Source organism: Cydia splendana, chromosome 26 (genome assembly GCF_910591565.1).
Source record: "Cydia splendana chromosome 26, ilCydSple1.2, whole genome shotgun sequence".
Lineage (NCBI taxonomy): Eukaryota > Metazoa > Arthropoda > Insecta > Lepidoptera > Tortricidae > Cydia > Cydia splendana.
This window is the reverse complement of record NC_085985.1, coordinates 3,767,877-3,793,978: the sequence shown is the minus strand read 5'-3', so window position 1 is coordinate 3,793,978 and position 26,102 is coordinate 3,767,877. Positions and strand designations below refer to the sequence as shown.

General features: G+C 36.4%; 2 protein-coding genes across 2 annotated transcripts in view; one reads left to right on the top strand and one right to left on the bottom strand.

Moving 5' to 3' along the window:
• LOC134803318 (LIM domain-binding protein 2) overlaps positions 1 to 26,102 on the top strand; it is a 97,480-nt gene that overhangs the window by 45,270 nt on the left and 26,108 nt on the right. The gene's annotated exons all lie outside the window — the stretch shown is intronic.
• LOC134803155 (uncharacterized) lies at positions 11,924 to 13,054 on the bottom strand. The gene has a single exon (XM_063775860.1). It carries the CDS (start codon positions 12,730 to 12,732, stop codon positions 11,980 to 11,982), a length of 753 nt encoding a protein of 250 aa, XP_063631930.1. The 5' UTR covers positions 12,733 to 13,054; the 3' UTR covers positions 11,924 to 11,979.

Sequence of the window (26,102 nt, the reverse complement as noted above, 5' to 3'; positions counted from 1 at the left end):
TAATCTCGTCTGCCAAGGTGTTTCGGCAGGAAAAACCTTGGCAGACTTATATATTCCTAAAATGGGGGTTCATACCTACCGAATGGAATTGGTTTCATGGTGGTATCAGATGGGTTAGTGTAGGGTAACCGATGGCGACCTTGCTTACATAATCTCGTCTGCCATGGTGTTTCGGCAGGAAAAGCCTTGGCAGACTTATATATTCCTGACATGAGAGTTCATACCTACCGACTGGCATTGGTTTCATGGTGGTATCAGATGGGTTAATTTAGGGGTCCCGATGGTCACCTTTGAGAGCGTCTGCCAAGCACTTCCGGCAAAAAAAATAGTGGCAGACTTCGCTTTTCTGTGTCTACATGTAAATTTCTAACTGCTGCCATAACTACTATCTCGGTATCAGATGGGTTAAATCAGCCCCTTTTTTCGCACCGGAAGTGGCCTTCTTTTTCGTGCTTTCGGCAAGTTCCGCCGTGGCAGACTATCGAATTCGGACTTAGCATAACTTTTCTGGGAAACCATTGTGCATTTCATCGTGGTATCAAGTCGGTTAAAAATTTTGCGGCCGGCTCTTCTACTATAAAAAAAGGGCCCAAATTATACAGCCTTTGGCGTTATTAGAGCTGTAGAGTAGCTGTATAAGCATTACATAAGCTGCATAATAGCTGCATTACAGCTATATTTCGGTGTAACAGGAAACCTTAACACTACAGATAATCTCTTATAAGTACGATATAAGAATATAAGTTTTAAATGAGTTATAAGAAAGAATTACAAGAGAATAATAATCATTTAAGAAATTAAAATGTCTTAATCTTGTTCATTCGTAATATAGTAATGGCGACAATAAAGTGTTATAGTGGATGGTAAAAGTAAAAGTAAATATTATACAGGACTTGAATGGAATATTACATTATTCGTAAGTGCGGATTATTATTTATTGTGAACCTGTGTATCTTTTCTGGCAAAATATTTACGCGCCTGCAAAATAACAAAGAAAAACCATAAGGAAAATATCAAAAATCGGTAAAGTTACTGTTTGTTTTTAAGGTTAGAGTATCAAAAATATTTATAAATATTAATTCTAAGGCTAAACAATTTATTTTAGCTGGTAATCATAACACGGCGTTAGTCTGCTAAATATTTGCAAGTATTTCTTTAATTATATTTACAAATACGTTTTTTTTTTATTGTAAAATGGCGACAATTTTTAAACAGCCTACAGGATAGTTGGAGAGCATTATAATCTTAGTAGCTGTGCTGTGTAATAAATGGAGTGTCTTTTACAGCTTTTGTAATTAAAACAGCTTTTTAATAGAATATTTGTATTCGTTTGGCTGTATTTCGGTTCTCCGTACATAAGTTATAATTCTCTTTAGAGATCCGTATAAAAAATAAAAAAACCTGTACTGTAGTTGTCATATATTCCTTTAGTTTTATAATACACTTATTTTCAGAAATCATTACACTACTATACTTATACGAGTGTACAATTACGCCAAAAGATTGTTATAAGCGACTCTGTCAGTAATACAGAAAAAAGCTGTACTATAGCTGCCATTTATTCATTTGGTTTTATAATACCCTTACGGACAGAAGTTATACAACTACTATTCTTATAGGAGAGTAAGATTACGCCATAAGAAATAGCTTTAAAACGGGGTTGACAGATACATTTGTACAGCTACAAGTGCCAAGTGATACTACAATACAGCCTGTATACAGCTTTTACGATAAAATTAGCTTGTAGTGTTTCACAACACTTAATGTTTTAAAACGGAGTTGACAGATACTTTTGTACAGCTAAAAGTGCCAAGTGTTACTACAATACAGCCTGTATACAGCTTTTACGATAGAATTAGCTTGTAGTCTCTCACAACACTTTTAGTTTTATAGTAGATTTTTTATATTCTGATAAAGCACCCCATGCTTCCGCAGAATCCTTTATAATGATTTTATACAGCTTGAGCTGTATAATGTCTGTAAAGTACCTTTTATACAGCTTAAATCTTTTCTGACACTCTTATACGTCCCTTAAATCACTCTAAGTTCTTAATTGGCTGCTATATTGATGTTGCCGACACTTCCATGCTACTTGGGGAGACGGGTATATTTACCTAAAATATTTAAAACTCAGCTCCTGTTTCGTCTTAATTTACATAATAATTATATGTGACGTTTGTAAGCAAAAGGTACCACATTGTTGCTTACCATAAGGACGAAATTTGCTCGTATCTTTATACAAATAACATCTCAGAGCACCATTTTCTCAAGCGACAACGGGGTAATTTTTTTTAGAAAACGAATATTTGGAAGGATTTGTAAGCAAAACAAATTGGCATGTTGAAATACAAAGATTAGTCCTACGTAAACCAAGGGCAAAATTTCTTACAGATACAAATGCATTTTATTCACTTACTTTTTTTTTTAATTTTTGAATATCCTGGTACCTATATTTTAAGACTGATCATTTTGCTATATTTTGGGGCAAAAGCTTCAACCCACCGGCTAAAGAAAATGGGCTATAGGGCTTGTAGTCCCCATAGTGGCTTAGAGCGTGGGGACTCATCTACGATACTTAATTATCAAGTTATCACGAATCCCACCGTGCCCACAGCTGAGACTGGTGACGAAGGATTGAAACTTGATTTGGCACCAAAACATTTAGAAAAGCTTATAAAGAGCGTGTCTGCGATTGTATGATGGCGGCTGAGTTCGTGTAACTCTTAAACGTCCAGCATATACTTGTTGTTAAACAATGATATTCTCGACATGTGCCACTTGTCTAATTTGAATAGAAATACGCAATTAATAACATGCCTAGACGTGTACAATTAGTCGTGCCTACTGGCACACTTTATAATAGTCGCACGTATGGCCTATATCAGATAGTCTATTGTCGACATCTTTATCGTAATTAGTTAAAATTTACATTTCATGCATTACGAAAACACCATATAATATATATCAACTATAGTTCGTTTTTTTAGCATTAGAAAGATGGTAAGCGATCTTGACATGTCTTAATTGAAAAACGCTTTTTAAAAATCAGTAACATACATATGAAAGCAAAAGAATATAAATGATCGTATTAGATTTATAATTGTTACATATTTGCCGTGACTTATTTTTAAAATATTTTTCAATTAAAAGACACATCAAGATTGTTTACCTTTTTTCGGATGCTACAAAAACGAACTATAGTTGATGTGAAATTATGTATAATTTATAAAGTGACATTGTTTTTTTATTAGCTGCAAAAAATTGTATGACAGCTTTTTCAGGTTTAAGGTTTTAAGGTTCTATTCCAATTACACGTAGCATTCAATAAACAACTCTTCTAGAGAAACTTCACTTCGACGAAACTTCTTATATTTTTGTACAGGAAACGCAATATTCCATTTCCAAAAAGAAAGTAATAAATAAAATCACTTAGCTAATTTTAAGAATGTGCGAAAATATACTTAAATCTTTTTGGAAAATATAGACACTTAACACGGTTTAAACTTAGAAAATATTTTTTTAGATGTGTAGTTATGGAAAGTTACCAAAAGCTCAAAAATACTCAGTCATTTCAGAAGAATTCACAGGAATTAAAAATAACTTTCATTTTGGAAATGGAAAATTTCTATTCCCATACGAAATATGAGAAGTTTTCATTTTACCATGTGAGTGATTTTTTTTACTTGTTTCTGCCCGCGACTTTGTCTGCGTGGACTGATGATGATTGATAAAAACTACCCTATTTCCTTTCTCGGGGCCCAAACTGTCCATTCATACCAAATTCTGTCCAAATCGGTACAGCGGTTGAAGGATGAAGAGCTAACAGACAGACACTTTCGCATTTATAATATGTATTTGTATGTTTTTTAAGTTTCCTACAGTAAATTTTTTACATTTAACACCAGGCTGTCAGCACTAATAAGGTATAAACGAAAACCTTTAAACCAGTGAGCTTACCGCAAGTAAATGATTGCGGTCGGGCCGTGCTAGGGGGGCGGCACGTGGCTCACCCCTTGGCTGTATAACAACGATATAATTGTAGCGTTCATTTATTACGTAAGACGATTTAGGGGTAGGACATATCTTGTTTTTTCTTAGAAGGGGGTGGGAGGGGGTCAAAAGCTACCAAAAATCGCCTTACGTGATAAATTACGTCAAAAAGTAGCCGTGATTAGTGCACAACCCCTGAGTACTAAATAATGTAATGTATTGTTAGCAGTATGTTAGGTAATTTACACTAGAATAAACATTATCAAGATTCCTGCGCTTCGCTAGTAAATGAAATAAATTTACTTTATGACCCATTCAATAACTTCCCATTGTGTTTATTGACATTAAATAAATGCATTAACTTTAAATGTGCATTTATATTCCCTACGTTGACTCGTAGAGTCGTAGCATAGGATTTAAAGTTCCTTATTGATGTGTTTGTTTATTACCTAATAAAAATGTTTACTAATAGCAAAAATAATAGATAGTATAGAGGGGTCCTGTCATTGTAAATTTTGTAGTCACTGTAAATTTACTGCCATCTATCGACACACGACTAAAACTCAAAATGAAAACGTATAAAGTTATCAAAAAATGTATATATATGGATAAATGATTTTATTATTTTTATATAATTTTGATCCATGTTCATTCACTGATATCTATGTGTTAAAATTGTTAAATATGAAACGGTGTCGTCACGCCATCTAGCCGAGGATAGGCTAAAGGTGTGTGCGGCATCTATTCGAGAATGACTTTTACTTGAATTCCGAGGCACGTTTTTTTCCTTTTCGTCTTATACGAAGTTACATATTATTATGTCTTTGCTAATATGTACATTTATATATTTTGATTTAAGTAAGTACGGTAAGCCTCAGCTCCATCACACTTTTCATACCTTTAGTATGATTTGACGGAGTTTAGACACAAATCTGGAGAATGTAGTAGTAGTAGTAATCACTTTATTGTACACAACACAGGTTTACATACCCTTACCCTTTTAGAATGACCCTTTACGGGTTTTTAAAGACGTTTCACTCAAGTTTCAGGGCAAAAATCTTTTAAAAATCGAGCAATCCAGTTTGATTCTTGAGTTTAGACCACGCTAAGTTGGTAGTGATATTGATAGCCCAGCCCAGACAGTGGAAGTGTTATTTTGAACGTCAAACTTTTAATTATGACGTTTAAATAACACTTGCACTGTCTGGGCTAATTGGGCTATCGAAATCGCTGCCAACTTAGCTTGGTCTAACTCTACGAATCTTTAGGTCCCCTTGTATCAGACGGACCGTGCTCTTATTTGCCACCTACTTGGTATAAAAAAAACTAGGGTGCACACAGCTTACAGTCCAGACAAAAAGTTGTCAGAAGTCAGGTCAGCGAAAACCAACGTTGACAGAAAAATAGTTATTTGTTTTACAAGATATCAAACAAAATCAAATCCAAATGGATCTTATTAAATATTTATCATTCAAAATCATAATTTAAAAGTCAATTCTAAAAGCAAACATAAGAAAACAACCCAAAATCTGCATTTAATTACTTTGCCTCACATGTGAATAAAATGCAACTTTGCTATCAGTTTTTTAACAATCAAGAGAGCCTTTACCAGTTGGTGTGGTGAAAATATGCTTCCCGCGAGCGTGCTAGCCCAGCACAAACTTTTTGCGCAAATTTAGCTTAAAATGTAGGTCAAATGTCATGAGTGCCGTTCTACGTGTCATTATAGTCGTTGTATAATCAAAATTAACAGGTCATTTGGAAGTTTTTACGCGAATTTAGCTTAAAATGTAGGCCAAGTATTACGTTGACAGTGCCAGTACGCGTACTAACAATAATACACTTTTGCTGAACAATAATAGTCCTTATATCGTTCCAACAAGGTTTACAATCAGGTATTTTTGTTTTTTTTTCTTTAGATTAAATACACCACAATATTGCGATTGAATCATGTCAAAATCAGTGATAAATTGTCATTTGTCGAATAATTACGGTATCATGGTCGCGTTTTTATCACCTGTCATGTTATGCGTCACTTTCGCACTTACATACTTGTTAGAACGTGACAGGGATGGTGACAAATGATAAAGAGCCGGCCACCTTAGCCCTTCTGGGTGACAGCTTGTCAAATAAAAATAAAAAATTTCAAAAACTAACCATACTGGAATCAATCGAAAGCAGTTAGAAATATCATAGGTATAATCAATGAAGTTCTGATTTAAGTATATTTAAAATTATTAATTGAAAGTATGATCAAGAGAGTTAAAAATTATGTAAACACCTCATTGTCAGTCTTATCCTCCTAAGGCCCAGGCCATACAAATGAAAAATCCAGACTTTGCCACTGACATTTCAACCTTTAGTGCAGGGAATAGAGTTGATATTGGTTTTCTTTGAACATTTAACGAAACTAAACAAATGCGACTCTGTTCCAATTGAATATGATTTAAATTTCATCGAACTGAAGTACTATAGGTAGGACCTTGGGCCTTAGGAGGATATCAGTGGCGGAGCATCATACAAATCCGAAAACTAAGGGGGCTAGTTTTCTGATTTGTATTTGAGTTAAAAAGTAATAGTGTCAAATGCACTTATTAATAAAAAACCGGGCAAGTGCGAGTCGGACTCGCGCACGAAGGGTTCCGTACCATAATGAAAAAAAAACGAAAAAAAAATGCAAAAAAAAAACGGTCACCCATCCAAGTACTGACCACTCCCGACGTTGCTTAACTTTGGTCAAAAATCACGTTTGTTGTATGGGAGCCCCATTTAAATCTTTATTTTATTCTGTTTTTAGTATTTGTTGTTATAGCGGCAACAGAAATACATCATCTGTGAAAATTTCAACTGTCACGGTTCGTGAGATACAGCCTGGTGACAGACAGACGGACGGACGGACGGACAGCGAAGTCTTAGTAATAGGGTCCCCTTTTACCTTTTGGGTACGGAACCCTAAAAATAGGCAGGCCGGTAGTAATTGAGTTCTAATATGGACACTACGGAGAGAAACAGACCCATGACCGTACAGTTGAAATTTTTATTCTAATTTTATATTATTTATTTTTACACATAGAGTAATTGCGCTAGTTTTCGTCCGGCTCTAGTTTTCGTCCACTTGACGAAATTTGAATATAAACCTTCATTGCTGCACAAATTTGGACTTATTGCAATCCTTAATATCTAAACAATTTATCTATCTACATAAAAAATATATTTTGAAAGTATAGCATTTTAAATTTGAAATACATATATTATTTGCTAATCCGTCAAGTGGACGGAAACTGACACTGGACGGTAAACTGACGCAATTACCCTATTATGCAAATATTTGTATTTATATTTGTATGTAAACAAAAACACTGAAGTACATAAGTTTTGCGAAACTTAAATACATACGCAAAACAAATTAAATATAACATTTCTTTAAGTACATCGTCAAAACAATTACTCAAAATTATATTTTATTAAACTCACTTGTGCGACTGAGTGTCCATTGATTTTTCATTTGCATGGAGGCAGAGACGGCGCGACGGTTCGACGCGAGAGCGAGCGGGACGGACGTTTATTAATGGGGAGAATATAAAATCTGCAATCGCAACCCCAAAATACTGTGGTAACTTTTTGTTGACATCGAGTTGTCTCCGCCCAGTCACAGAGGGCGCTAAAATCAATTTTAGTTTCACCTTTGAAAACTGTTTTTAGACAAAATATATAGTTTATGATAAGCAAATCTTGTCAGTAGAAAAGGGCGCCAAATTCAAATTTTCTATGGGACGACATCCCTTCACGCCTACGTTTTTCAAATTTGCCGCCTTTTTCTACTGACAAGATCTGCTTGACCAGCTTATAGTAAAGTTATAATCATAATACGAATAGTACTCGTACCAAAGTATTATTATTTATTTATTTAGATTCAGATGTTATTTATTAAATACATTTGAATTTCGTTTCAGTTTTTTACCGAATGTTTCTTACAATCATGATCTTAGAAAAATTAACCACTTAGCGCCACTTGCACCATCGCACTAACCCGAGGTTAACCGATTAAACCTGGAGTTACCATGGTTACCTACAATTTGACACTGGGTTAACGGTTTAACCGGTTAACCCCGGATTAGTGGGATGGTGGAAGTGGCACTTAGAGTCAGACCAAGCTAACTCGACAGCGATTTTGATGGCACAGACTGTGCAAGTGTTATTTTAAACGTCAAACTTTTATTAAATTATGATTTTTAAGATAACACTTGCACAGCCTGTGCTATCGAAATGGCTGCCGAGGTAGCTTGGTCTGACTTTACCTAAATACAGTCTGCATCAAATAGATAGTGACGGCCAAAGTAGCCAAAAATATCTGTACACATACTTATTTCTATCAAAGGTGTGTTACGATGTATTTGGCCAATTTGGCGTTACTATTTATTTGATTCTGACTGTACCTATATATATTATTATTGTGCATATGAATAAATTAAAAAAAAATGTTTTAACCAATATTCAAATCACTAACTTACTCATATTGGTAAAATACAAAGCACAAATTATTTTATTTGTTTCTAAATTTAACCATATACCTCTAGAGAAGGACGAGAGTACATTTTGCCGATAAAAAATATTATTTTGAACGTAACCGAGTACACACACACACACACAAACACACACACACGTGCAGGTAATTGTCAAATGCTATTACACCGTACAAACTGTCTGTGTTTGCGTAAGCTTAGGTACTCTGCTCGAAATATATTGATACTTAATGTTTATATAGCTACTGCAAAATCACTGAACCCTTTACTGTATGAATTGCAGTTTAAATTGAGCTCTAAATTAAAGTAAATAGAGCTGTATTTTGAGTGCCCTTATTTAAAATTTTCGGGTATGTGAAATTTGAAATCATGTTAGATTTAACTTTTAATAGACAGATGGCGTTAAGAGTTATTATATGGTGATTTATAAATGTAAAAATTCACACGACTTTCATATCCTTTATTTATTGAGTTAATATTTCGCACGAACGAACCACGATGTTTCAGAAATTTGAAGAAACCGTAATCAAAACGACGAGTTCAAAAATCGGCCAAGTGCGAGTCGGACTCGCGTGTCAATATGTCAATACCGTCAATGTCTTTAAAAAGCCCGTAGGGGTCGGATCAAAAACTAACTTACTTAACTTACTCTAGCTTGACTGCACATTTCTAATAGGTTTTCCTGTCATCTATAGGTAAAGAACTATTTTGTATAATTAATTTTATTGAGTTACTGAGTGTATCTGTTATTTTATTTATTTAATGACAAGTCACTCCTCTCACGGACGTCAGCAACGCGCATTATATTATACCCTTACATACGTTACGTTGTATACATTCTTAGGCTACGATGATCGCTTACCATCACGCGGGCCGTATGAATGTTTGCCACCGAGTAAAAAATACGGTTGTCTGTAAAGTCGTCCGTAAACTGACGATAATTTTGCATGATAACGTCATAAGAAAACATTACCATTACATTACGTAACGTTACCATGGAGATCCGTCCACAACGTTACCATGGAGATCTGTCCACAACGTGACACTTTTTCGTGCATGCTACCGGTGTTCATCGATTTATAAAACGTTATCACGTCAAAAACTCTTCAACGAGCACAAGATTCAAAAGCGTTGCTTAAAATCGATCACTTGTAACTTTTTTAACTCGTAACGGAAAACGTGACGCGCCGGCGTGGTGCGGACACGTGAGCTTTGTTAACCTGTGTCCGATAAAAAACAACGGACTTGTTGCCGTTGTGCTTACCACTGGATTTATCAAGGTGTAAATATTTAAAATATTTTAAGAATAAATTAATGTTATAAATGAATAAATATGTTGGGGCAATCTTACATAGATCGACGCCGACGTACTTAGCTCCAAACTAAGCAAAGCTTGCACAATGGGTACTAGACAACATTTATATACTTATATAGATTTAGTAACTATGCATCTATGACCCAGGAACATAAACACACAAATAAATCGTCAGGTGACAAGCAAAACTCACTAATTAAATTACCACCACAAGTTCATGGCCGACAAGTGAACCATATTAGTACTAAAATGAGGTCGATTTTTGTTTTAATTTTTTTTAGTAATTAGTGATTATGCTTGTCACCTGACGAAATGCCCTTTACGGCTACCACCAGTTTTGACATTGACATAACGCTCACGTTTACGTAACTTACTTTCTATGCATCTCGCTCGTACTGGCATATTAGTGCAAGCGAGATGTACAGAAAGTAAATTACGTAGACGTGAGCGTTATGTCAACGTCAAAACTGGTGGTAGCCGTACTTACCCATGATGTGACGTAAATAAATGTATTCTATTCTTACCGGGATTCGAAACCGGGACCTCTTGCTTCGTAGGCAGGGTCACTACGAACTAGGTTAGGAGGCCGTTCATAAATGTACATTAGATCGTTAAGATTTAATTGATAAAGTCCTTAATCCGCATTGGGATTGTGGAAACTATTGTTCAAAGCGTTGAGCCCCTTAGGCAAGGCAAATTTAATCTTCTTGAGTCTCAATAAATGACTCGACTCGAGAGTTAAAACACTCGCAAGTTTTTTAAGCACTGGATCTTTCTCTTTTACTCCAATAAAGGCGTAATTAGAGTGACAGAGAAGGATGCCTGCAATTTGTGAACTTCGATTTTCGCGGTTATAGCAGCGGGGAGACACTCCTGAGTTCGGGCAAACTCGGCTCCGCTCGGCTCAGCATTGCTCCGAGCAATTATTGGGGTTGGCACCACTTGACGTCCTTTTGTGTGTACGACCACAGATAAAATAATGGCTTGAATTTTGACAACCCTAAATAGCCGAAAGGGATAGTGCCATATATTAGTAAGGGATACGGATGGCATGATTCGTCCCTGAATCGCTGTCAAACTTCGGTTTTATAGGAAGTGTCCAGTGTACGGTAGTATATAGATACTATTATTTATTCGAGTTGAGTTCTTCAAATTTATTTTAGACTCAAAAATCTCGAGTTCCAACCAACACTCGGGATCAGCTTAAGAGTACAAAGATTAACAGACATCAATTACTAAAGGTACACACGACACGAGCGGGCGCCGCGCTGTGGGTCTACCGCGAAACACGTTCGACGTGTTGCCTCTCTGTCGCACTTGTGAATTCGTACGTAAGTGTGACAGGGAGGCAACACGTCGAACGTGGTTCGCGGTACGCCCTCTGTGGACTATGACCTATTTTCCCTAATCAATCAAAACGTCTGCGCCTCCGTAATGGTTGGGCTTAACTTTAACGTGACGTCTTATGTTGTTCAAATGTTTGTCTGTATATTTGGATATACAGGGTGTCGCTGAACGCTAAGAGTTAAAGGGCTTATAGAACAGCTGATTAAGCAAATTTACCCTTAATGAATAGGTCTTTTTTTTTGAGCTATCGGAATTTTAATAAGAATTCTGTTTATAAAAGGTATATAAAAGTGCCGATATTACAAAAACTATATTTTCATTAGAGATAGAAGAGTTATCCTTTTGTCGGTGGAGTATCTTCCAGCTTTCCCTATCTTGCGCTAGCTCTTTGACTATTTGATAACCTTCTTCTTTCTTTTTCTTGATTTTTTTATTTCTTATTTCATTAGGGTAAATTTGCTTATTCTTGTAGCCCATCAGCTGTTTTATAAGCCCTTTAAGTCTTGGCGTTGGTTTTAGGGACACCCGATATTAGGGTGTCCCTTATATGGGCAAAAAATATTTTTTTTATTTTTTTGGTACGCATACCCCTCAATATTATTAGAAATGATAAAAAAAAACAGACCTGCAAAATTACAATACTCTGTGATAACGGTAACCCGTGCCGACTTGGCTTCAAAGTTCGAAGTATTTTTTAGTAGGCAAAAATATACTAAGAATTCAAACTTGCTACGAAATGACTAAACGAAATAGGGAAATAAGTAAAAATAAACATCATAATCATGAAATTAAATGTTATTATAATTATTTGGGATACATTTTTCGCAGAGTAGCTTTTTTACAATCAGGATAAAGCTTTCTGTGCTCTTGAACACAACGTAATAGGAACTGTTTCTGCTCTTCGTCCGCCGTTATTAATCCGTGAAAGTCTTGCATCAGCTTAACTGCCCTTTCTGCTGTATCATTAACTGCTCGAAGAGTCGAAATTTTAGATTTAGCATTCAAGTAAGCATCATTTTGGCTCCACATTAAAACAGGAACACTCAAGAAGCTTGTGTCAATTTTCAAGCGTGTAAACAAATGTTTGCTCTTTGTAGACACGAAATCATCCAAACATTTAGTAAATAAAGTGTTTGCGATTTCTTGTTTAGATGGAATATATCTCTTTTCCAGATGGCACGGCTTCTCGTTATCATACTCTAGTTTAGAAATCATCCGTATTTTCACTTCATCGTCTAGTTCATCATCGAAAATTGCTAAAATGGCAACCTCATCCGTCAAATACCACAAGTGTTTGCAGAACTTATCTAAAGCTGCTTTCGAGATCACTTTGTCAATCGCTTCATACCTCTTCAATGTTTTTAGAAAACACAAGTCCTGATTAGGAGCCTTCACAGCCATATTGCACTGAAGCCATGGTTTGACATATGAAGTCGCTATAAATAGAGAAACATCTTGCAATGCTCGCTTGTCCTTTGCACTAATTTTTATTTGGTCTTTTAGCAAAAACATTTTTATAGCGTAAATCGCTCTTGCCATCCACCGAGCTTGGTGCATCGCACCAGGTGGCTTAATTTTTAATTTGTTTTCGCTATCGCCACCCAAATATATTACCGACAGTTCAATGAGTTCGCGATAGTCATCTCGCACAGTATTTTTCTTTAACTCTTTCCAATAAAATCCAAGGAGTTCACTGCGGACTGCATCGTTGACGTGTTTTTTCACAAAATCTGGACAGGTTTCAAAGACACTTGGATTAACATTTTTCCAGTTATCTTTAAACTTTTTAAAAAGTGGAATATCAGGGCTACGGGTGACTTGTGGTATTTTAGCTTCAAATATACTTTTCAGAACGAGTTCGTAGACATGGTGGCGACAGGCAAACAGTAATAGCTCTCTTTCCATTTTTGGTTCTAGTATTGAACACGCACCATTGTAGCGACCAGTATTTGAAGCCGTGGTATCGCAGCACATAATCTGTATTTTGTCATTAAGATCCCAATTTTGAAGGGCTTGTAAAACGGCTTGAGCTTGTTCTTTTCCTGATGAACTGTCTATCTTGGGCACAGCAAGAAGTTGTTCTTTGTCTTCGTACGTGATCACGATCGGCAGTCGTTCCTCTTTTGAACTTCGTACATCTGTGGCAGGTAGTAATTTGCCATCCCAGTGAATAGTAGCAATTTCAGGAACATTGTTTTGGAAATCAGTTTTTATTCCCTCAGCCCTAATTTTTCGTGTCTGCGTTCGAATTCGTTGTATCGAAGATTTATTTACGGGGTAGTCATCGATATTTAGGTCCAATGCTTCAATTGTAGCCTGAATGACGTAAACGGAATCTCTTGTGCTTAGTTGACATCTATCTAAGGCTGCTACTAACTTAGGTGAAATAAAGTCCTTTCGGCCCCTTTTAACAACGGTGACTTGGGGAGTAACAGGTAATGTCAATACGGGTTCATCTAGAGAACGATCGGATAAACCATGAATGGAAGACGTAGGGCTGTGAACCAGCGAATAATCATATGGCGGCGAAGGTTCTGCGATAGATGTGTTTTTTAATCTTCTTTTCTCTTCGTCTATTTTCCGTTGCCGGGCTCGCTCTTCCTTTTCTGCCAATTTTTGGTCAATTCCTGCTAGACTACCCTGACGCCCCGGTTCTCTCTGTTGCTGTAAAAATACTCTATCTTCTTCAATCTTTATCATTTGCAGAGCGTCAGCATGTGCGATATCAAATAAATTGTCCAACTTGTCTTTAAAATCGTGCTCCCGGCGTTTATGAATGTCATTGCTTTTCTTACAATTTTTTTGGTACTTACAACTTGGTAAAGGTCTACAAGCTTTTTAACACAGTTAGGTACTGACCGTGTAGGTATTCTAGCCTTATCCCAAAAAATAATACACTCACGAATAGCAAGATTAGCACTTTCGTTTACTTTTAAATTCACTTCGCGAATATTATAAAAAAAGACCGCTAGTACTTGCCTATTTGACGGCAATTTCGCTCCTGTTATCTGATGTTTTATGTTACCCACTAGGTAAATGTCCTTTTTTGAACTTCGTAGTTCAATATCCATTTTAAAAAACAAACAAAAACCTCCCAGATACAACGAAATGTAAAACTACACTAAGTGATTACGCAGTATGTTCCGATCGCTCAAAGCAACTTGTACGGGCAAGTTTCAGCTTCAAGTCGGCACGGGTTCCCGTTCATAGATCAAGCTCATTTTTATTTTAGGAGTATTTTAGAATATATGGAACAAATTTAGGGGGTATGCGTAAAAAAAAAATTTGGTCGAAAAATAAGGGACACCCTACCCGATATACATATGTCAAAAATAAAAAAACACACGTTTTATGAGATTTATTTTTGATTTTATTACACATGAATATTGCACAATTATATTTATAGGTTTTAAAGGACAGTTGTGACACCGCTAGAGTTACCATAGGACAACAGACAGGCTGTATACAGGGTGGCTAAAAAATAAGTGCATTCCCGTTGCCAGTAAAATAAAACGACGAGTTTGGTTCGAATGGAAAAAGTGACTGCTTTATTAGCTAAGATTTGTTTCTTACACGTTGCGCATAGATGGCGCTAGTAGTTACACAGTTATGCATATTTTGATATTTACAACACCCCCACTCAAAATATATCTTAAAATAACTAAATAAATGGCAAAACAAAATAAAGGTTGCCGCTACACTCTTACAATGCCTAAGGCATCCATAAATTTGTAATGCTTAACAGTGCATAAACTTTTTGTAAGTAAATCAGCTGGCATATCAGCTGTGCATAAATACTTTATTATAACAATATCTTTTGTTATCAGGTCTCTACAATAATGAAATCTTACATCAATGTGTTTAGTTCTGTTATGAAATACAGGATTAACTAACAATTTGTGGGCACTTTGATTGTCATTGTGCAAAGTAATTTTATACATTTTCTTTGTGATTTCATACTGTAAGTTTCTTAAATATACCGCCTCCTTACAGGCTTCTGAAATGCTAACATATTCAGCTTCGGTACTTGAAAGCGATATACATTTTTGTTTACTACAGCTCCAAGATATGACCGATCCAGACATTGTAAAACAAAACCCTGTGTATGATTTCCTATCATTAATATCACTACACCAATCTGAATCTACAAAGCCCTGAATATTGACATTACCATTTTTACAATATCTTAAACCTATATTTTTAGTTTTCTTTAAGTATCTTAGAACTCTTTTTGCATAAATCCACTGTTCTTCATTATTACAGTTATTAAATTGACTAAGATATGATACAGAATAAGCTATGTCAGGTCGTGTTAAGACCGCTAGGTACATTAAGCTACCTATAAGCTGTTGGTAGGGATTTTGACAGGATGTAACATTTTCCTTCTTACTCTTCAAATTTGCCTCCATTGGAGTATTTGCTGTCTTACATTCTGACATATTGAACTTCTTTAATATCTGATCAATATATTTTTCTTGACTTAGAGTAACAATATTATTTTTTGTATCAAATTTAACTGACATACCAAGACATTCTCTGACTCGACCCAAGTCTTTAATTTTAAAATTACTACTTAACATTTCTTTCAAATGTTTTAATTCTTGTGGGTCATTTGAAAAAATCAAGAAATCGTCTACATATAATGTTACCATGGTTTTATAATTACCAACAATTTTAGTATATAAACATGGTTCTATTTTAGATTTATTATAACCATCGGCTAACATACAACTGTCCACTTTTTTATGCCAAGCACGGGATGCCTGTTTGAGACCATATATAGCTTTATTTAATTTAAGAACCTTTTTGTCATCAGTACAGGCTAAACCTTCTGGTTTCTGCATGTATATAGTCTCATCTAGGTCCCCGTTTAAAAACGCTGTCTTGACATCAAGATGAATTACATCTAAATTTAACTGAACTGACAGTGCAAACAAAAGCCTTAACGTAGTATGTCTAACTACTGGAGAAAATGTCTCTTCATAATCTACACCATACTTTTGAGTACACCCTTTAGCCACAAGCCTTGCCCGATACCGCACATTATTGTCTGAGTCACACTTCTTTTTAAGAACCCACTTACACTTCACTATTGTACCACCACTTGGAGCATCGACAATTTCCCAAGCTTTGTTGTCCTGGAAACTCTGCAGCTCATCCTGCACAGCCTGTTCCCAAAACTCCTTCTCTGGTCCTTCTAGCGCTTCTTTCAGTGTGAGCTCATTATCAGTTTGGTCATCGTTCACGCACATAAAACCATACATGTCAGGTTTTCTTCTTTGTCTCACTGGAAAATCCCTTCTATTTTCTGTATTTGGGTCTTCATCAGAGACTGCCGACTCTTCCGAGGGCACATATGTTTCATCATTTAAATTTATGCTACCTGTGGAAACAAATGAGTCCTCTAGCTCACTGACCTTGTCGGTGTCCCCCACTTGTTCTGGGCATTGTGGACCTGGGCTCTGCGCAGACTCTTCTAGCATATCATTCACTGGAACAAGAGTTTCTTGGCGAGTACACTTATCTTCCATAATGATGACATCACGACTAGTTGTGATACTTCTAGTTGAAGGGTTGTATACTCTGTACCCCTTGACATCCTCAGGATAACCAACAAGTATGCATTTTTCTGATTTCTTGTCCCACTTGTGTCTCTTTTCTTTTGGTATATGCTTCATGACTGTGCTGCCAAATACTCTGATGTGAGCAAGATTTGGCTTCTTCCCTGTCCACAGCTCATATGGTGTACGATCATTCAGTCCATTTTTCACAATGCGGTTCTGTAAATAAACAGCACAATTAACGGCTTCTGCCCAAAATTCTTTGCCGAGATTTGCTTCGAACAAGAGGCATCTGGCCTTCTCTGTGACCGTACGTATTGTCCTCTCACTCAGACCGTTCTGTTCGGGTGTGTATGGATTTGACTTCTGATGAATTATTCCGGCTTGCTTTAAATAATTATCAAAATCTAAATTACAAAATTCTCCACCATTATCACTGCGTAGGTTCCTTATTTTCTTTGATGTAAAATTCTCTACCTTTACTTTATATTCCATAAAACACTGTAGAGCTTCACTTTTATTCTTTAAGAAAAACACATGAGTCATGCGGCTGTAGTCATCGATAAAGAGAAGAAAGTACCTGGAGCCTCCAAGAGACGGACTTTCCATGGGGCCTGCAACATCACAATGCACTACATTCAGCAGCTCTGTACTTCTGTTACCTTCATTAGCGAAAGGCAACCGACTCTGCTTTCCCTCGCAGCACACAACACAATTTGACTTGCTAATATCTGCCTTCTCTTCCAACCTGATGCCTTCTACAGCATTCTGCATTTTATTCATGCTATGACTACAAACGTGCCCAAGACGACGGTGCCAAAGGGACGGCGATTCCACTACAGAAGCCACAAAACACGTCACTGTGTCCAGTTTATAAACACCGTTTATAAGTGTGGCTGTAGCTACCAATGTCTTCTTCTTATTAAAGATTTTACATCCATTGACCGTAAACTTCACCTTATTTCCTTGTTTTATCAATTGACTAACTGACAAAAGGTTTGTAGTCAGGCTAGGAACACACAGTACATTTTCGACCACTATGTCGTAATCACACTCTGTAGTTGTAGTTGTGATATTCATGTTTCCGCTACATATCACAGGCACTCTAGTCTTGTTAGCGACCATAATTTCTTTATCAAAAGAGCCTGAATAACAAGCATCAATCACCCAATGTTTATTGCAAGTAATGTGAGAACTCGCACCGCTGTCAACGTAGAAATCACTTTTCTGAAAGTCTCCGGTATAAAATACAGCACTAAAAGCGTGACTTGTTTTGTTTTCACGTTCAAATTTGTCGGCTTTGTCGCACTGATTACGATAATGTCCATGACGTTTACAGTTAAAACATTTAACATTGACGTTTCGTTTCTCCTTGACATTGACAGGTGACGTCTGTGCGGCCGCGCCATCCTTGCGAACCACAGACTTGTTATGTTTCTTATGTTGGCTGCGGAAACATGCTAGAGCGTTAGTCACATCACTATTTTCCGGTTCCATATCCATCAACTTAGCTTTAATGGCGTCCGTTGTGATTTCTATGCCGGCATGTTCGATGGCCATTATCATAGGCATATATTTTTCACTCAAGCCCGCTAACATGATAGAACCGATCCACTCGTCACTTATGCTGAAACCCGTTCCCGACAATTTTTGACCCGTCTCGACAATTTGAGTCACGTAAGACGCCATTGATGTACAGTTCTCAAGTCGAATTGATATAAGATTCCTCAACAAGCTAATCCTTCTTGTAAAGCCCGAGTCATCAAATAGTTGCTTCAATTTTGTCCATAACTCATACGATGTCGTGACACTTTTTATATGAATGTAGATAGACGGATCTATTGTCAAAATCAATTTAGCTTTCGTTTTGCTATCTTCTGTCGCTGACGCCGCCGGCGTTGTTTCATCTGGCTCTTTTATACACTTAACCATGCCTTCCAGCACCAGAAAGTTCTCGACTGCAAAACACCACTCACTATAGTTCTCGCGACCTTTTAGTTTCGGTACGTTCACTAAATAACTTGAGCTAGCAGCCATGATTTGAATAACGGTTTTCACGAATTACTATTTTCACACAGTTTTACTTCACTTTTTAGTCCAACCGTAAAACACACAAGTCCTTTAGTCCATCACACAAAACTTTGCTGATAATTCTGACTATTAACTTGTAAAATAGTAATTTAAAGTGGCTGGAGCACATAACCTAAAATAAAACGACGAGTTTGGTTCGAATGGAAAAAGTGACTGCTTTATTAGCTAAGATTTGTTTCTTACACGTTGCGCATAGATGGCGCTAGTAGTTACACAGTTATGCATATTTTGATATTTACAACAGCCAGGGAGGTTTTCCGATTATACTGAGCAACTTTTAGTCTTTCACTATGGGACCAACCTCGAAATCGCGAAAAAAAATGTGACTGTTTCATACATTTTGGCTGGTCTATTTTCTATAGCAGGGTAAATTTTTTTTTTCGTGTTTTCGGGGATGGTCCCATAGTAAAAGTCGCTCAGTATAATCCCAAAACCTCCCTGGCAACGCGAATGCACTTATTTTTTAGCCACCCTGTAGAATAGGGGGTATTACTGCAATGTTCTGCCGCCAGAGTGCAGCACTAGCTCCTCTAGTAAACCATAGAGTAACTTATACACACTGTAACTGTTTTTTGACAAGTTTTCACAGACAATAAAATATGACATTGATGCATCATGGCGGTTTGTTAACAAGGGCCTACTAGGAAACGCGAGAATCGAAATTTAGTTATCTGCCTCTTTATCGCTCGAATAAGCAAGAGTAGAGAGGAGAGGAGTGATAGAGAGGCTAGATAACGAAATTTCGATTTTCTTGTTTCGCGGTAGACCCCCAGATTGTGACGGATAGTGGTAGTGGCGCCTCCTACGCAGAGTTTCGCGTATTAATATTCCCTATACAAGGCCTTTTTAGGCCCATGGGTGAGGTACTATAATAAGTTCGTGGGTGGTATGCGAGTATGGTTATTAATGTACTCACTGTACCGCCCAGCCCAAAAGCATAAAACTAGATCGTACCGTCGCCCACACTGTTTGACAGTTCTTAAACCTTATTACAATAGGCATAAGAATTAAAATTAAAACCAAAATATTACTTTGCTAATCCGCGAAAAGATAACGTGCTAGTCAATCAGTGCTAACCCGTTATACTTACTTGCGTATTTTTGCATGTAAAAATTTTCGCGGATTAGCAAAGTAATATTTTGGTTTTAATTAGTATGTTAGGGAGGCGAATAGGGGAATTTTCGGCAATACTCGAGCGTGGCAGTTTAAGATATGAGAGATACCTTAGACCTAATAGAACAACCTTGTAAAGTATTTAGCTCTATATGTAGTGACGCGCGCCTAGGATAGACGATCAGATTAGTAAAAAAAAATGGATAGTCTGAAATACTCGAGCGCCTCAGATTAAGATATTGGGGGTTGATTTTAGTGTTTAAAGACTAAATTTAACTAATCTGACGATAAGTCCTTGACGCCGCCAAGTTATAGGGTCGCGAACTTGTAAAAAAAAAACGTTAATCCGGCATTCTCGAGCGCGATTTTTTTATATTTTATTTTGAAGAATATAATCTAAAACTTACTAAAAATACAAAATCTGCCGGTTTCCGCATGACCGGAAGTGTGGAGGAGCCATTTCGTCTTCCTAAGAACGCGTTGCGGCATATAAGTCGCGAACGATACATTTTACAAAAAAAAAGTTTAAATAAACAAAAAAGGTAATTTTATTGTCATTCTTAAATTCCCCGTTTTATCAAGGAGAAAGAAAGGAAAAAAAAAGAAACCAAAAAACCTTTTTCGGTCAGATTAAGAGAACCCACCAACATTTTTGTCAGATTAAAAAAATATGCTTTCAGGATACCGAGATAAACCTCCCCTATGAAAATCTGACGCGCTCGAGTATTTCAAAAAAACTTTTTTTTTTTGCATATTCAAAAATTCATCGTAACTTATCGTCACGCCGAAATCGTCAGTTTTTTTAAAGGAAGCTTCCTTGGGGCCTACTTAACACCCCTTCCGAAAATCTGACGCGCTCGAGTAAATTTTTTTTTTTTGCATTTTTGACTACTTTATATGCCTACCCCCACCACGCAAACCGGCAGATTAGTATACCGTTGTTATCAGAGGCACTCGGGGCATACGTAGTATGAATATCTGACGCGCTCGAGAATGCCCAAGTAACTGTTTTTTTTAACATTTTTGAAAAACCGTACACGCCAAACCCACCGCTAAAATGGTTTTTGCCATACGAGCTTTTCTTTTCGAAATTATTTTATCTTTCGATTTTGATAGGTCTCGACGGCGCCGTTGAATTACGCCATTTAGCTACCTCGCCTCCCTAACTATAACGCCTGATTCTATTCACTAATAGGCATAAGGTCCACCGATGGACAGTTAATGTTGCTGTTTGTACAGGATGGCTTAAGAATACGTTGACATTTATTTAACTGCGACTTATTGTTGATAATATTAACAAACTAATATTTTAATTATAGAAATACGTTTTGATTTAGTTAAATGATTGTAGTTTTTATTTTAATATTTTTTGCCTCCTGAGGCCCAGCCATGCAAATGAAAACTCCAGAATTTGCCACTGAAGTTTGAACCTTTAGTGCAGAGAATAGAGTTGATTTTGGTATGATTGCAAATTTAACGAAACAAAAGAAATACGACTCTGTTCCAATTGAATATGATTTAAATTTCATCGAACTGAATAAGTACTTTAGGTAGGACCTTGGGCTTTAGGAGGTTAAAATATTGCCATCCTGTATACAGGGTGGAAAGATATGTCGGGCCCTGGAGGGAAACTACCTTAAATCCTTAAGTTGGCTCATTTTACTTAAAGGAGACATTCCTTTATTTTTAAAAAGAAATAAAACTGCATTCAAAGATTTTTCTTTTTTTCTTTAATTTTGCTTGTCTAAAAATATTCTTGAGTACTAAATATTCGATTTTATGGATATTTTGTACGACAGATGAGTGTAAGACCTAATGTTTCTTGGAGAAATGTTATCATTAACATTAACTGTATCGACTAGTAGAAAAAAAAGCGTAGAAAAAATAGCGGGTGTTTATTTTTTGGAAGTTTTACTCGGTTCGATTCCCGGTCAAGAGAAGCGAATTTAAAAAAATCATTGAATGCAGTTTTGTTTCTTTTTAAAAATAAAGGAATTAAGTAAAATGACCCAACTTAAGGATTTAAGTTAGTTTCCCTCCAGGGCCCGACATATCTTTCCACACTGTATACCATCCTCGTATGATAAACAGTCAACGATATATAACTGGTTTAACTGGTAGTTTTTATTTTATTTACATTTTACACATAAGTTAACAATTGTATTACACCAAAGCACCTATGATGTATGGATAATGGTAGACTCTTCCTACGAAGATAGTCCTGAGTTCGAAACCCGGTAAAGGCATTTATTTGTATGGTGACCACTAATATTTGTTCCTGAGTTATAACTTTTATGTCCTGAGATATATACTTACAATATCGTCCCTTTTTGAGCTTACTTTGGAACTAGGTCAATTTGGGTAAAGTTATCGCATACTATGTATTTTTTTTTATTCTTTAGCATACATACAGTGACAAATTCGCAGTGAAAGGGTTACAGTAATTTTAATTGCGTTATTCATAAACGTTTGTCAAATCTAACAAACGGTTGATAATATCGTCGGGTGACAAGCAAAGGTCACTAAGTACCACCACAAGTTCATAGCCATAGTGAACCATATTAGTACTAAAAGAAGGTCGATTTTTGTTTACTTTTTTTAGTAATTAGTAAATTTTGCTTGTCACCTGACGATATGATAATAATCGTTTGTCCGTTATTTTACATTTCTGATTGTTAGAAAGAGACAAAAACTAACAACGGTTGAAAGGGGATAAGAATAGTCTAGTCAAGTGAACAATAAAAAGTAAACCTGCAGGTGAAAATGAACCTTATGCCAATGCGAGAAAGACTGCCATAAGAAACCTCGACTTACAACATATGTATGTATCTGTATAATGCATGTTACATATAAATAACCTCGTGTTATCATTTATTGTCCAATTGTTAATAAAAATAATTCAATAATAGTCACTAAGACAAAATAAAACAGCTAAAAATTTTATGAGAAAAATAGGCGCGCTAATGATTACCAAAGTTATTTTAGATTTTATGTCTAAATAGAAGAGATATTTAGGTGAATTTATTTTTAGAAGAGAAAGCCTATTTAATGTATGTGATATAAAAATTATAAACGCAAGTACTCGTAAGTACCTGTCGAAAAGCATCATAACCTCTCGATCCCACTATACGCACGCACACAGGCGCGCGTTTATTGTCTCCGCACACAGCACGTAAACTGCCTTTGTGTGCGTGAGTTCAAAATGCTGGCGCCACGGCAGACGGCCGCAGCTGAATTTTCTCATTTTTTTTAGTGACTTTTTTACTCAAAATTAACTTTATTATAGTTTTTCTTAATCGGCGTGGGCACGGTGACAGATGACTCTGAAGACAATTTTGCATTAATATTGAGAGATTTTATGTTTTATGGTTATAAATTGTATGGAGATGACATCTGTCACCGTATCCAAGCTGTTTGAAACGTACTATGTATAAATTAATTACAATTAACTTAGATCATTTTTGAATTTAGTAGTTGTATTTAAACAAAAATACCTGGAGAACAGTTTCCTTCCTTCATAAAATATATATGGTTGGCCAGACTGGAAATAAAAATGTCATGATAAATTAATTATGTACATTAATATTAATTACTAGTACTAGTGCAATACAAGTATGTATGTGCAAAAATATGTTGTACATACTCTACATACAAATACAAAATACAAATCATTTAATGTCAGAAAGTGAGTAATGGAAATGATGTTTATGTTACATAAAGAAAGTTTATTTATTTATTGTTTAGACTAATTAAATGTACATTTTGAATTTATAAAGACTAGTCTAATATATAACCGAAAATACTTTACGCATTGTCAGCCAGTCGCGCCATTCTATACCTTAATTGACGTGTACGTGTATGGTGCAACTCAGTTTCCACATACATTCATGTTCAACGCCAAATACGGTCGCATATTTTTACTAGCATAGCAGACAACCTGTCTAGTACTACAGCTCAAAGAGTTATTTATTTACATAAGAGGTGTAAAATCTAACCCCCTTATTCATAGAACTTTACGGGCCTGATGTTTTATCCCTTTCTTACACATAAATAAGCAGGCGTGGCTCACTCCGCGATTTCGTCGCTTTGTTACAGGTAGCTAAAAGTACATCCGTTCCACACGAATTTTGGTGGCTAGCCATAAGCCGCGCGTGGCGCTGTCGCCACCTAGCGGCCATATCTGTCCTGATGGTAACAGACGCGTTTTGTTAGAGAGTGAGTCTTCTGTACCTAGTACTATTATTTATTCTGTGCCCCTGGTGTAAATTTCATTCGATAGCATGACGAGCATTCGCGTTTGCGTTATGTCTATTTTTGTATGGGATTGTGAACAGCGCGCCAAGCGGGACGTTTTGGAAACTCAAAATCTTATTTATTCTGTGACATAAGTCAAAATGACAGATAAAGACAAACGATTCATAGCTAATTCAGGCCAGTAACGTGTTTATGAATAACGCCATAACAAAAGTTCGGGGCTTCGGGCCTCGAATTTAACAGCTGTATCAGTTACTTGTAAGTACATATATATCGCCACCCCAAGGTTGTCTGGAAGAGATCGCTCTTTAGCGATTAATCCGCCTATTGTCTGACTCTGTTTTTAATTGATTGTTTTTCTTTAAGCTGTATCTTTTACTGAGGTGTGCCAATTAAGAGTATTCTATCTATCTATGTATATCGCCCGTTAGTTATGCGGTGAGTGGCTGTTTGTCAATAGTTGACGTTTGATAATTCAGTTCCCTATCACAAAACATAAAACATGGCACCTATACCATTGTCTATTTCGGCATTTAAACAAAAAACATTTTTTTCTTAGTTTTCACATCTTTTCTAAAATCAGTATCTCTCCACTTGAGAATCTGTAGTGTGGTCACACTGGTCACCTTCTGTACATACCCGTACCAATGAGTCACTGACAGTGTCAAAACTGACATAGGGGCTGTCCAAAAATCATGCTTCGAATGACCCCGTTTCCTCCTACGTCATGCTACCATCATCCGATGTCCAGACCCCCCCCCCCCCCCTAATTTGAAATGACGTAATTTATGAATAGGCCCATAGGGTAATTTGCCAGTAACTGGCCACTGTTAGTAACTGGCCACCCTAAACTAAAAATGAATTCTATGCACCTATAAACAGAATTCATTTTAGTATAAGGTTATTGAAGGCTGGCCAGTTATTAACTAAAATGAATTCTGTTTATAGGTGCATAGAATTCATTTTTAGTTTATGGTGGCCAGTTACTAACAGTGGCCAGTTACTGGCGAATTACCCTATACGCTAACGTCTGCGTTATTAACTTTCTATACATCTCGCTCGCACTAATATGTGAGTACGAGCGAGATGCATAGAAAGTAATTTACGTTCTCGATAGCGTTTATATCAGAACTGTCACTGCCAAACTGGTGTTAGCCACACAGATTAAAAATAAAAACTCTGGGTGTCCATTTTTTTACTTAAAATAAAATTGTATGGTTTACCAACTACATATTTGCTTTTCTATGAACGTTTACGTTGTTGTAAAGAAACCAGACTAATACCTATAATGTAGCTAGATTGCGCGCCGAGTTGGAAGGCCATCTACACTCTACAGTCGTACTCTGCCAGCCTAGAATATTAAAAACTGGTAGCAAATAAAGCTAAATTAAATTAAATTAATAATCACTCGGAATGGAATGTTCAGCTACGGCACTCTGCCGCTATCCCGCGCCGTAATAATAATAAAATGCGTCTGTGTGCGTGAGTCAACTCGGCGGCTGTGTGTGGGTGTGCCTCGTTTGGATCAGCTGAGATGGGCGAGTTACTTGAATATGCGAGTGATGATTGTAGTGAGAAAAGATGATTTTTACGCAGTCTGTGTGGAAAGAGAAGGGTCATGTCATAGAAAATAGAAAGTATTGGTTCCCTTATGCTCTATATATACTCTACTACTCTCCTCTTTCCGCACAGACTCTATCAGTTTTGCCAATTACATATTTGAATAATACGAACAAATTGTACAATTTGTACACAATGTAAAATAATTGATTCGAGGCTCTCCAGGGACCACCCTCGTACAATAGTGAAATTAGCTGCTCGGCGGTGCACAGAAATACTCTTGTTTTTTTCTAATATTAGCTGCATTTATCTTTGCCAACATATGGAGTTTTTTTTAATATGAAAATA

Excerpts from the sequence above, each read along its gene's own strand:
- LOC134803155 (XM_063775860.1), bottom strand. The coding sequence starts at position 12,732 with ATGCACCAAGCTCGGTGGATGGCAAGAGCGATTTACGCTATAAAAATG.